The 12332-nt window shown below is 51.3% G+C and overlaps 2 protein-coding genes across 6 annotated transcripts in view; both read left to right on the top strand.

The window, feature by feature from the left end:
- Positions 1–6820, top strand: part of FBXO21 (F-box protein 21) — a 52833-nt gene extending 46013 nt beyond the window's left edge. For 2 of the 5 annotated variants that reach the window (XR_009534869.1, XR_009534870.1), the window contains exons 13-14: positions 7–813; positions 2290–3299. Coding sequence is in view for 1 of the 5 variants with exons in the window: in XM_060121752.1 (XP_059977735.1) it covers positions 7–16 (10 nt within the window). In the remaining 4 variants the exon portion in view is untranslated. Of the gene's footprint in view, positions 1–6; positions 814–1531; positions 1828–2289; positions 3300–4244 lie in introns of those variants that run through there. The other 3 variants (XR_009534868.1, XR_009534867.1, XM_060121752.1) reach the window with 3 other exon arrangements.
- Positions 2521–12332, top strand: part of TESC (tescalcin) — a 74803-nt gene continuing 64991 nt past the window's right edge. Inside the window, 1 exon segment of the mRNA XM_060170532.1 lies at positions 2521–2689. Within this exon segment, the coding sequence (XP_060026515.1) occupies positions 2521–2689 (169 nt within the window).

Genomic DNA, 12332 nt, shown 5'->3' with positions numbered 1-12332 from the left:
GAGCAGCACAGATTGAAGGCTGGGGGAGATCTGTCCACACCCACTGCACCTCCTGATCTGGAGATCTTTCTGCGATCAGCTCTCTCTCCACCTGCAGAAGCCTTGCATCTGCGGGGGACCTGCTTGTTCGCCTGGAGACGCTGCCTCGCTGTCATCGTTTTATTTTAAATGGAAGTGCCCCTCCCCCTCGGTGGCCCAGGGATGGGCGGGGTTCAGACGGCTGGGATTCGGCCATACATTGCTGCCTTGTGGAATGTGCCACAAATCCACCAGAACAGAACAGGCTGGGAAAGTCACAGGAGAGAGGCTGTGTCTTACGACACGCTCTCTTTGGGATAGTGTTTGCTGAACAAACCTGGGCTTCCTTGGCTCCAGTAAGTGACTCAGAGAACGAGGACATGGTTCCTCGCCTGCACAGACCAGGACAGGCTATGCCTCCCTTGGGCCTAGAACCATCCAGGTCTCGGGAACGCCCTGCCATCTCCCCATTGGTGGCAGTGTCAGGCCAAAGAGGAGACAGTAGACTCATGGGTGAATCAGAGGGGTCTTAGGAGGGAAATCGGCTGTGTGGCCTCCCACCCTGTGCTGGGGAAGTGTCCGGAGGAAAACGGGGACCCCCCCCCTCGGGAGGGGTCTGCTGAATCCCGAAATTGAATGAAGGGCTCACCACCCCTTCTTTTACTCCTCATGTTTCATCCACCACCAGGTCCTGCAGAGGGTACCTGGGTGCATCCCCGCTGCCACCAGCCTGGTCCAGGCCCCTGCTGCCTCCTGCCTTGAAAGTTCAGCTGCGTCCAAGGTGATCTTTCTAAAGTACGTATCCCTTCCAGTTACTCCCTTGCCTGATGGGAGTTGCAAGGATAAAGCCCACACTCCTGAGGGCAGCTTTCCGCCCTCTAGCACACAGGCTCTGCGTCAGCCCCGGATCACAGGCTCCCTCATTTCTCCACACACGCCCACCTCTGGGCCACCGCATGGGCTGTTCCCTCTGCAGGGACACCCTACCTCCCACATGGCGGCCATGCCCTCGGCAGCTTCAACCTCCTCACTTCCGCCAGCCTGACCCCGCTCCCTTAGCATCTTAAGCTTAACCCTATCAGAGCACTTGCCGCTTGGGTTGTTCATTTCTTGCCTGTGTCCCCCAGAACACTTCGAGCAACTTAAGGGCAGATTCAGGGGCTGGATCTCCGTGATGTGTGTACTTCCTGCACCTAGCGTGATGCCTGGCATTTGCCAAACGCAATGGAAAGTGTCCTCAGGCAGCACTGGGTAGAAGAAATAATTTTAGAAGGAAAAGAACTAGCCATCCAGTTCCAGAGCTGACCCCCAAACTTCCACACATACAGACTCTAGTCATGGGTGTATCTATTGTTTTCTCTTTTTTGTGCTTGTCATCTTCCCAGCCAGGGTATTGCCAACCTGAGAGCAGACCCCCCTCTGTCTTTTAAATAGTGGGGCTTATGACGGTAAGGACGAGATAGAAAAACTTTTTCTATAAAGAGCCAGATGGTAAATATTTTGGGCTTTGCAGGCCAGTCTCTGTTGCAACTACTCAGCTCTGCATACTGAATACTATCAAAAGACATTGCAGCCATGAGGGGAAGGCCCAAAGAATTATAGAAATGCCAGCCCAGACTCCAACTCTGCTGAGCTTCTGTGCCAACCTTGGAAATGCTCATCTCCAACTTCTGGATGAAAGGGAGAGGACCTGTCTGTGATATTTACAACAAGCATTCTTCACTCACAGTCTAACAGATCCTAAATAACCTAAATAATGCTGTATTATTGCATTATCATATAAATAAATGCTCATTAGCACAAAGAGAAGGCAGCTTAATACGTTTCCTCCTGCTGTGGCTTCCCAGTCTTCCCTGTTCGCTTTCCAACCAAATGTGCAGAATCCTCGAGGAGAAGTTTTGTGGTAAAAACCTAGACTCCAGGGAACCGGGGGTCTGAGGAACCCCAGCTGGGGAGCGTCATCTGTCTCCTCACATCCATCTTAGAGAAGCCCATGTGCTGTCTTTTGCATTTTAGACCCAGGAACTAGCTGGATACAGTACAGCATGAGTGAGGGGTGAAATGGCAGAAGCTTCTTGCACAAGAACAGTCAGGGAAGAAAACTCCAGTGTTGCCTTGACATTGGCCCTCTGGCCGGCATGCACACATGGCCCATCTCGTTGCCCCTTGCAGCCTCCCAGTACGGTGGGTCTGATTATCCCCATCCTGCAGCAGGGGCTGGTGCTCTGAACCCACCAACGGCTGTGCTCTGAATCCCTCATTGCCTTTCAGTTCACTCCAAATTCAACAGAGAGCATCTCACATGCCTACAAGCCACAGCTGCGGGCACCAGCAGCACAGAGCATCTTCAGTTGCCCCACGTTTGTGGAGAAAGCAAACCCCGAGAGCCAGGTGCTTCTGGTGAGGCTGCCTGGAGCAATAACGACCAAGCTTTGGTTGTCCGCAGTAAATGGGGAAGGGGCAGTCCCCGTTGTTGCCATCAGTATTTCTTGAGCACCTACTATGTGCACGGCCCTATGCTGGGAGGATGGAGGCCAGAAAAGGCACCCGGGCTATGAGGCCATGTCAGGATTTGAGCAGTATAATACAATCATCTCTCCCACACACTGCGAGCCCTCCGTGGGCCAGCCCTGCGTGCACGTCTCTCTGACCCTCACGGCAACCCTGCAGGGTAAGTGCCCTTGTGTTATTCTCGTGCTGGAGCCAGGCGAATTAAGGTCCAAAGGACAGTGATAACTAGCGAAGGCCACACAGCTGACGATGGTAATGCCTGGCCTCTGTGTGTCTAGTGCGGCGGGTGTCAAAGTCTGGTCCCCGGTCCCCCAGCATCAGCATCACCTGGGAACTCATTCGAAATGCAGGCTCTTGGGCCCCAGACCCGCTGAATCAGGACCTCTGGGGAGGAGCCCACGATCTATATTTGAACAAGTCCTCCAGGCTTCAAATTTGGGAACCACTGAGTCGTGAGGTATTTTATGTATAAATGGTTTGAAGGCTGTAAAGCACTTATTTGTCAGCAGGGGTTTTTCTGGTGCCTGAAAGGGCTTTTTGTGTAAGATTATTCAGGGAACTCTGTTGCTTTTTTCCAGTTAATGTTCTATCTGTGACAAGTACAGATCTGAAACACCAGTTCTTAAGATTTTGTGTAGAATTTTTGAATCTTACTATTTTGCTTATAAATTGACTATATTTTACAATAACTTTTGTTTTTGTAAAAAACCAGTTAAATTCCCTTAGGTATTTTAAGTGCACCAATGCATTTAATAAATTTGATTTCTCCTTAAGCACTTTTCAAAACCTTCCCAAGTGTACCATAAATTCTCATACATCTACAAAGTTGAACTTTTAAATATGGCAAGTCTTGGGGCTTCCCTGGTGGCACAGTGGTTGAGAGTCCACCTGCCGATGCAGGGGACACAGGTTCGTGCCCCGGTCTGGGAAGATCCCATATGCCGCGGAGCGGCTGAGCCCGTGAGCCATGGCCGCTGAGCCTGCGCGTCCGGGGCCTGTGCTCCGCAACGGGAGAGGCCACAACAGTGAGAGGCCCGCGTACCGCAAAAAAAAGAAAAAAAAAAAAAAAAAAAGAAAATATGGCAAGTCTTAACTTCACAGTAGCATACTGTTTGCAGATGCAGTAAAATTCTCTTATAACTTTCAAGGTAAAGATCTATCCAATACAGCAACGTGAATGCACTTGTACTCAACGGTGCATTTGAAACTGCTTAGAGATGGTCAGTTTTAATGTTATGTGTATTTTACCACAATTGGAAAAATAATCTGGCAGTAACTGATTACCCAGTTCATATAAAATGGAATCACGAAGCCTTTCTCTTAGATGATTTCAAATTCTTGCAAACGTTTCAAAGGCTTAAAACACAAACTATACGTGGATTACTTTCCAGTATGATACAGGATCAAAACAGATAAAAACACATAACTTTGCTTTACTTCATCATCTCTGTACTAAATACTAACTCCTCTGGGGTGAGTACTGTGCCACCCAAGCAAGCCTGTGCTCCCCCACCCCCAAGTGCAGAATGCCGCAAAGTGCTCTTCGGCCAGGAATTGATGTTTCCGGGGACCTCAGCTGAACCCTAGTTGTAGTCACTCTGCTGACGGAAGATTCCAAGTCCCCTTCAGCCCCAACACTGGGTAGTGGTCTCAAAGCCCAGATTCCCTGGGTCTGATGACAAATATCCTATTCCGTCCCCAATTTGAATCTCCAGCCCCAGGTTTTCCCAGAGCTGCACACTGAACTGTGTCATCTGTCTGCACTGCTTCCTTCCTGGCTGAATTCTTGCTACCTGCCAGGCTCAAGACTCTTACAGAGAACTTTCAACGCACCCCACTGGTTCTGCATCCCGGCTCCTGTTACCCTCACTCTGTATCTTTCCAGAGAGGGAAGTGGGCAGTGCAAGGTGAGGACAGGGAGGGAGGACTTCCCAGAAAGGAGAGTTTAGGACTGGTCGCTGGATGATACACCAGTATGAGATGGGAAAGCTTGTGAGGTGAGGGGAATTCATTCTAGTCCAGCAAGTAAACTAGCAGCTGGGCACACTGTTCCCTCTCCCTCAACCCCCTGAGCAGCTTCAACCCCTATTGGGAGCATCACATTTGAGACGCTCTGCTTCCATCATCTTTGCAGGGTGTGATGAGGCCAGAAATGGAGTGAGGAGCCCCCTTGATAACTGGGAACCTCCAGACTGGAGGGGCCGCGAAGAGGCTGCACCCTGGGGGTCGTGTCTCTGCTTTCTCTGGTCCTCACTCCCTCCTGGAGCCAGCAATAGGCACTGGCCCTGCAGTGAGTTCAACCGAGTGTGGTCTCCCCTCGCAGATGTGAAAAACATGTGGGAAACGCCTGGATCCAGTCCTCAGATGGTGCTTCACCACACTCGGGTTATTCCATAATGTGTATGGGGTTGGGGGCTAGGGGAGTAGGTGGAGGTCAGTGTATTCTGATTCTCCTGGACACCTCCCCCTGGTGAGGACATCAGCCGAGCCTCAGCGTCCGAGGGAGACTCGTTCATGCAACCAAACAACCAGCATGAGTCCCCAGAGGATCTGTGCCGAAGATGATACCCCAAGAGGTCGGTGGGGAGACCCAGGAAAAGATGTGAGCGTTCCCAGCCTTGGCACATCTTGGACATCACTTGGTCTTGGAGGGGGCTGCCTCATCCAGGGGGCTGAAGGTGGCCCCCCACCCTGGTGGGGCCAGTAGGGGAAGGTGAGGGACCGTGCCTTCCGAAAAGCCATGTCATTTAATCCTCATGCTACTCTTCAGAGTGGATGCCGTTATTATCAACCCGCTTTACAGATGAAGAAACTGAGGCTCAGCGACGGGGCACTCCAGGTCTCAAGGGGGCAAGAAACAGATGGCAGAGGAAGATGGCCATCCCCCCCACCGGGGGGGATGGAGTGGGCTGATTTTCGTTGGGTCACAGGTTCAGAGAGGCTGGGAGCCCCACGGGCCTGGATGGTGTCTGATTCCACCCCCGCATGCCCTAGGGGGCAGCAGAGCGTCATAACTGCTCGCGCTTTGCAGTGGACCAGACTCAGGTTCAAGCTAAGCTTCTGTTACTAACCAGCGTGGGCTGGTCATTTAGCCTGGAGGCGGGGGCCTCCGTTTCCTGTGGTTGGACGGAGAGACGAGGACCTCCGCGGAGCGTGCCTGCTCATCACTACGTCAGGAGAAGCGCAGACCCTGGAAGGCTCATCTGCGCTGCTCCAACACCCTGTTTAAGGTCTAGTCACCTTCACAGCAGCGCAGCATCCTCGAATCTGTGGGTATCCTGGTTACCCAGAGGTAAAGAGAAGCAGAGTGACTTCCCCGTGGTCACGTGACCTGTAAGCGGCAGAGGCAGGATTTGAACCCAGGTCTTTCAGCTGCACTGTGACCACGGCACTGTACCTGCCTCCGAAATCACTCACACACAGCTCGACACACACAATGCACGCCCCTGTTTGCTGTTAGTACTGAAGGGCTGCGCGCAGGTTCAATCGATGGAAGTGATCATTGCTGATATTACAACATTATCTACAACTTTCCCTGGGGCGGAAGGTGCGCCCACCCCAGAGACTCTTCGAACATTCTGCCTACAAGAAAGAAGTATTTAACCAGCGTCCGGCAGGCTGTGAGTTTATAAGTGATTTATAAAAAGCCTGCTGAAGTCTAGAGACTTCTAACAGGCGGAGGTGTGTTCTCCAGACTAAGAATAGCTGCTGAGGCCTGACGGGAGATGCTTTCTGGTGACATAAGAGCAGAGTAGCTTGGGGGGATGTGGGTTTTCTCCAGCTCGGTAACAGCTGCCGGTACAGCGTCACCGCCTTTCCCCCTCAGAGGGATGCACTGAGCCGAAGGAATTCGTTGAAGGTGTAGGAACGGGGCCAGGTGACCCCCAAGGTGGGGTTTCTGATCTGTTACTTCTCCACCGCCTCACCACCCCCAGTTTTCTGGACGCTGGACGCCGGACCAGTAAGATGGGGATAGAGAGCAGGGGTCAGCAGGGGAGAGGGCGGACGGTCCCTGGCCAGCTCTGGATTTAGATGCTCCCGGGCAGTGAGAGGGCACAGGTGCCTCTGTCCTGCTGGCCCCGGCCTCACCGGCACCTGAGGGGCCTCTGACACATGCAGACCCCAGCCCACTGCACCAGTCGCTCTGGGGGACTCTTATACACACCCGAGTGTGGGAACTCCTGCCGTTTAAGGGAAGCAGAACTCCGGTCCAGAACTTGCTCCGAGTCCCGGCAGGTAACTGCTGACTTTTTCTGAAATTAATAAATTCTGGGGAGAGATTAAGTACAAAGATTAGGTCAACCTAAGGTTAAATTATGGTTCCCCACCAGGAGCTGTGAGCTTTTAGTGGAAGTATTAGAGGGATTGGGGCGAAGGGAGGAGAAAGAAAAGGAAAAGGAACAGTTTAAACTTAAAATACTCTTTAAAATGATGTCTTGCCATACTCAGGCGCTCGTGCGCGGTTTGTTACTGGACGTTTGCATCTTTAGATGTTATGCGTGTGTCCTGCACAGGGTTGTGTGCATAAACCTGTAAGGACCAGACTTTATGGTCACTAGGGGATTTTTGAGGATGACTGTGGCTGCGCGTGATGTTGACGTTGCACCCTGGCTCCACGAGACAGCCCCCCAAGAGGGGAGGGGCCTGTGCTGTCAGGCAACCCTCAGGCCTCACCACGCACCTCCCGAGGGTCCTGACTCCTCAGCCCTGGAGTGCGCAGCGCAGGAGCTGAGCCCGCGCGGCTCCCCGTGGATTTCAGGGCAGCCCCAGTGCTGTCTCACTTGTGCCCTCGCCTTCTGCCCTGGCCTCTCGGGTCCCCTGGGAGGGATGCCTCCTTCTGGAAGCCCCTGCTCCTGAGCCCCGCCCCCAGCACAGACTCTCCTGTCCCCACCTGCCTCCCTCTCCCCAGAAATCCACAGGCCTCCCCTCACCCTGTGACATCTGGTGGCTGGGCTTGAGGTCCAGGGCCCTCTCTATGCTCCCTCCCTCTGGGGTTTAGACCTATGTGACCTTGACCCTCTGAGCTTCCTCCCTGGTGAAAATGAGAGGGTCGAGCCTGCCAATTCCAAGGGGCTCTTTAATCCCCCCCCGAGCCCCCCAACTTGGCTCCCGCCCACTGCAATGTGGGGAGGGAGGGGGGCTCCTCTTCCCCGGTTTCTCCCCCCAGCAGTCCCTCTGCCAGGTCAAAACACTAAACCCTGTCCAGGATTTTCACCTGCCTCTACATGCAGTGGAGGACCCAGAAGCCCCAAAGCACCTTTCTCTCCCCCCACCCCATGCTGGAGTCTCTTGGGCAGAGGAGATGTTTCCTCTGTGTAAAGAGCCTTGAAAGAGCAGCTGGGAACCTGTCATTCCTTCACATCCACATCTTTCTCCATGAAGGGTAGAGCTGGATCTGGTTCCCATCTCGGCTGTCCACAGCCAGCCCTGGGAGGGTTGCGGAGACAGATGAGGGTGGACATCTGGGAAGCGTGCCCAGTCAGCGGGAGCGGCCCGGGCACTGCCAAGTCAGCACAGCCTCGGGGGGGCGCGGTGGGGCACCTGGGCCCACCTCTTACCTCCGCCCTCACCCCCACCCCGCCCCAGCCTGCCTTTGCCCTCCGTCTGCCCCAGCTGGCCCAGATGGTACATGCCTGCTGCATCCTGCCACAAATAAGCCCCAAATTATCGGCTGTGCTGACTCTGAACCCCAGCATACATTTATCACCCTGCCTCCCAGGCCCTCAGCCGGGTCCCACTGGTACTTGCAGCCATCCCAGGAGGGAGGGGAGGCAGGGAGGGAGGGAGGAGGTGGCTGTGCCTGCCCCCACTCCCACACCCTGGCTGCGGAGGTGCTAAGATGAACCAGGTGGCAGGATCCCAGCCAGTGGTACTGCCCTGCTGGGTAGTTCATGGTCCTGCAGGTGGCCGGCTCAGCATCCAATCCCAGCCCTGTCACCTCCTAGCCATTTCACCCTTGCTGAATCATCTCTGTAAAGATGGGATTATGGACCCATTATACAGATGAGGACATCAAGGTTCAGAGATTCAAAGGAACCAGCCCAAGGCCACACCACCCGGGGAGTGGCAGAGCTGGGATGCAACTTAGATCTGAATCCATCTCCTGCAGCACACCATCACCCAAGGTTAGCTTCAAAGATCAGGGTGCCTCGGGTGAGAAAGGATTGTTTAAAAGATAACCAAAAGCAGTATAGAAAACCCAGAGATAAACCCATACACATGTGGTCACCTTATCTTTGATAAAGGAGGCAAGAATATACAATGGAGAAAAGACAGTCTCTTCAATAAGTGGTTCTGGGAAGACTGGACAGCTACATGTAGAAGAATGAAATTAGAACACTCCTAACACCGTACACAAAAATAAACTCAAAATGGACTAAAGACCTAAATGTAAGGCCAGACACTATCAAACTCTTAGAGGAAAATATAGGCAGAACACTCTGACATAAATCACAGCAAGATCCTTTCTGACCCACCTCCTAGAGAAATGGAAATAACAAAAATAAACAAATGGGACCTAATGAAACCTAAAAGCTTTTGCACAGCAAAGGAAACCATAAACAAGACGAAAAGGCAGCCCTCAGAATGGGAGAAAATATTTGCAAATGAAGCAGCTGACAAAGGATTAATCTCCAAAATATACAAGCAGCTCACGCAGCTCAATATCAAAAAAACAACCCAATCCAAAAATGGGCAGAAGACCTAAATAGACGTTTCTCCAAAGAAGATACACAGATTGCCAACAAACACATGAAAGGTTGCTCAACATCACTAATCATTAGAGAAATGTAAATCGAAACTACAATGAGGTATCACCTCACCTCAGTCAGAATGGCCATCATCAAAAAAATCTACAAACAATAAATGCTGGAGAGGGTGTGGAGAAAAGGGAACCCTCTTGCACTGTTGGTGGGAATGTACATTGATACAGCCACTATGGAGAACAGTATGGAGGTTCCTTAAAAAACTAAAAATAGAACTACCATACGACCCAGCAATCCCACTACTGGGCATATACCCTGAGAAAACCATAATTCAAAAAGAGTCATGTACCACAATGTGCACTGCAGCACTATTTACAATAGCCAGGACATGGACGCAACCTAAGTATCCATTGACAGATGAATGGATAAAGAAGATGTGGCACATATATACAATGGAATATTACTCTGCCATAAAAAGAAACGAAACTGAGTTATTTGTAGTGAGGTGGACAGACCTAGAGTCTGTCGTACAGAGTGAAGTAAGAAAGAGAACAACAAATACTGTATGCTAACATATATATGAAATGTGAAAAAAAATGGTTTTGAAGAACCTAGGGGCAGGGCAGGAATAAAGACACAGACGTAGAGAATGGACTTGAGGACACAGGGAGGGGGAAGGGTAAACTGGGACGAAGTGAGAGAGTGGCATGGACATATATACACTACCAAATGTAAAACAGATAGCTAGTGGGAAGCAGCCACATAGCACAGGGAGGTGCTTTGTGACCGCCTAGAGGGGTGGGATAGGGAGGGTGGGAGGGAGACGCAAGAGGGAGGGGATATGGGGATATATGTATACGTATAGCTGATTCCATTTGTTATACAGCAGAAACTAACACAACATTGTAAAGCAATTATACTCCAATAAAGATGTTAAAAAATATATTAGCAACAAAAAAATAAATAAATAAAAGATAAGCAAAAGGACACCTTTAATTCAAAATTCAAATTGGGGATGATTCTTCTCTGATTCCATTCACACTGAAACCAAGAGACCAAGACATATGAGACCAGCATAAGGAGCTTAAGTGAGCTTAAGAGAAAAGCTGTTTCAGAGTCAAGACACTGGTGTAGCTATTTCTGGGGCTTCCCTCCCTGGACGTTATTTACAAGAGCAGCACTGATCCTCGCCTGTTTGAAGTGGTTAGGTGTGTCTGCTCTAAGTCAAAGGCCAAGCAAGATGGCACTGGAATCCCTGTAACTTTCATAGGGTCAGTGGTCCCCAAATTAAGAAAAGTGTTTTGTTGCTCCCAGAACATTGCCAACCCTTTGGAGACCCCCCCCCCAAGCTAAGTGATCAGAGGGCCAGGAGAGCAATACGGGTGAACTGCCACTTACACAACTGCATATGTGTACTCTGATTCTGATTTACCATCCATTCTGAACACCTTGGTTTTCCCATCAATAAAATGGGCAGGACTTCCCTGGTCCAGGGCACAGTGGTTAGGAGTCCACCTGCCAGTGCGGGTGACACAGGTTCGAACCCTGGTCCTGGAGGATCCCACATGCTGCAGAGCAGCTGGGCCCGTGCGCCACAACTGCTGAGCCTGCGAGTCACAACTACTGAAGTCCGCGTGCCCGGAGCCTGTGCTCCGCGGCAGGAGAATCCACCGCAATGAGAAGCCTGCACACCGCAACGAAGAGTAGCCCCCGCTCACTGCAACTTGAGAAAGCCCACGTGCAGCAACGAAGACCCAACGCAGCCAAAAATAAATAAATAAATTTATTTTAAAAATTAAAAAAATATAAAATGGGCATGTATTGGGTACCCAGTAGTGTACGCACTAATGATGGTCTGTTCCTATCTTTTTCCTTCCAGACTCTGAGGTCAGAGACTACCTCACTGTAGTATCTGAATTCCTGGCACTCAGTAGTGAATGAGTGGACAAATGAACATATGAATCATAATAACAGCCTACTGTGTAGTGGTGTGCTGAATTGTCTCAGACCAGCTTGCAAGAACAAATTATTAAACATTCAGGAATTTTGCAAGCCCATTGTTCAATTATTGGTACCTTGAAATTGACCATGGTGGGAGTATTTACAACAGGGAAATGGCCAATGTTGCAAAGTAGAGCTTTTCCTCTGTTTTCTCAGGGCCTGTTTACCTGCACCCCACTGGATAGCACTTCCTGTGTCAGGCACTGTTTTAAGCCCTTTAGATATATGAATCCACATTTAACCCTCATAAACATCATGAAGAAGGCACCATTGTTATTCCCACTTTACAGACGGGAAACTGAGGCCCAGGGAGGCAAAGCCACTTGCCCAAGTGTGGTTCGGTAGTCTGTTTCCCTTAGACGAATGAAGACCATCCTCACCATCTCTGGGCTCAGCTGCCCTTGGTGGCCTCACAGGTACCAGCCATTCTCACGGCAGCCACTGTTTGTAATCAGCTCCTCTGGGAGAAGAGAGGCAGTTGCCTGGTGACCAAAGTGTTCCCTAGCTCTCCGAAGGTCACACTGAGTGAGGGGGAGAATAAAGATCACCACACAGGGTGCCCCCTCTTCCAGGGCTCCAGACAACAGATCCAATCAGCCCAGCCAGACCCCACGCAGCGCTCCAGACCTCCTTGGTGCTCTGACGCCATTAGCAGGATTGCATTAAAGGCCTGATGTCCTGGAACAGGGGCAGCAGGCTTTGTGTGCAGAGAGCCCTGCCGTGTGTGTGCATCATTGCCAGAGAAGGAGGCAAAGCCCAGGCAGAGGGTGGGTGACCGCAGGGCCCCCAAACCTCACAGGTACTTCTGTCCAGCCAGTAGTTGCCTCTGGCATGTCCTTTTGGGACCACAGTTTGGGACAGTCATGGACTCCCCAAAGCTCAGCTTAGGGGTGAACAGTCTCTCCAGCGGCCATTCCAGCTTGAACATTCCAGATCTCTGCGGGGCCTTGTTTACCCCGCTGCGTTGTCACCTCCTGTGTGTCTGTCTCCCACTCCTCCGGGACTCCCGTAAGAGCAGAAGAGTGGCTCCAGGCCCCAGGCAGGCCCCTGTACATACACAGCAGACCTTCGATAAATGGGCGATGAATCAATGAATGA

This window comes from Lagenorhynchus albirostris, chromosome 14 (assembly GCF_949774975.1).
Source record: "Lagenorhynchus albirostris chromosome 14, mLagAlb1.1, whole genome shotgun sequence".
NCBI classification, from domain to species: domain Eukaryota; kingdom Metazoa; phylum Chordata; class Mammalia; order Artiodactyla; family Delphinidae; genus Lagenorhynchus; species Lagenorhynchus albirostris.
The sequence above is the reverse complement of the archived record's forward strand: the minus strand, read 5'-3'. Positions and strand labels throughout refer to the sequence as shown.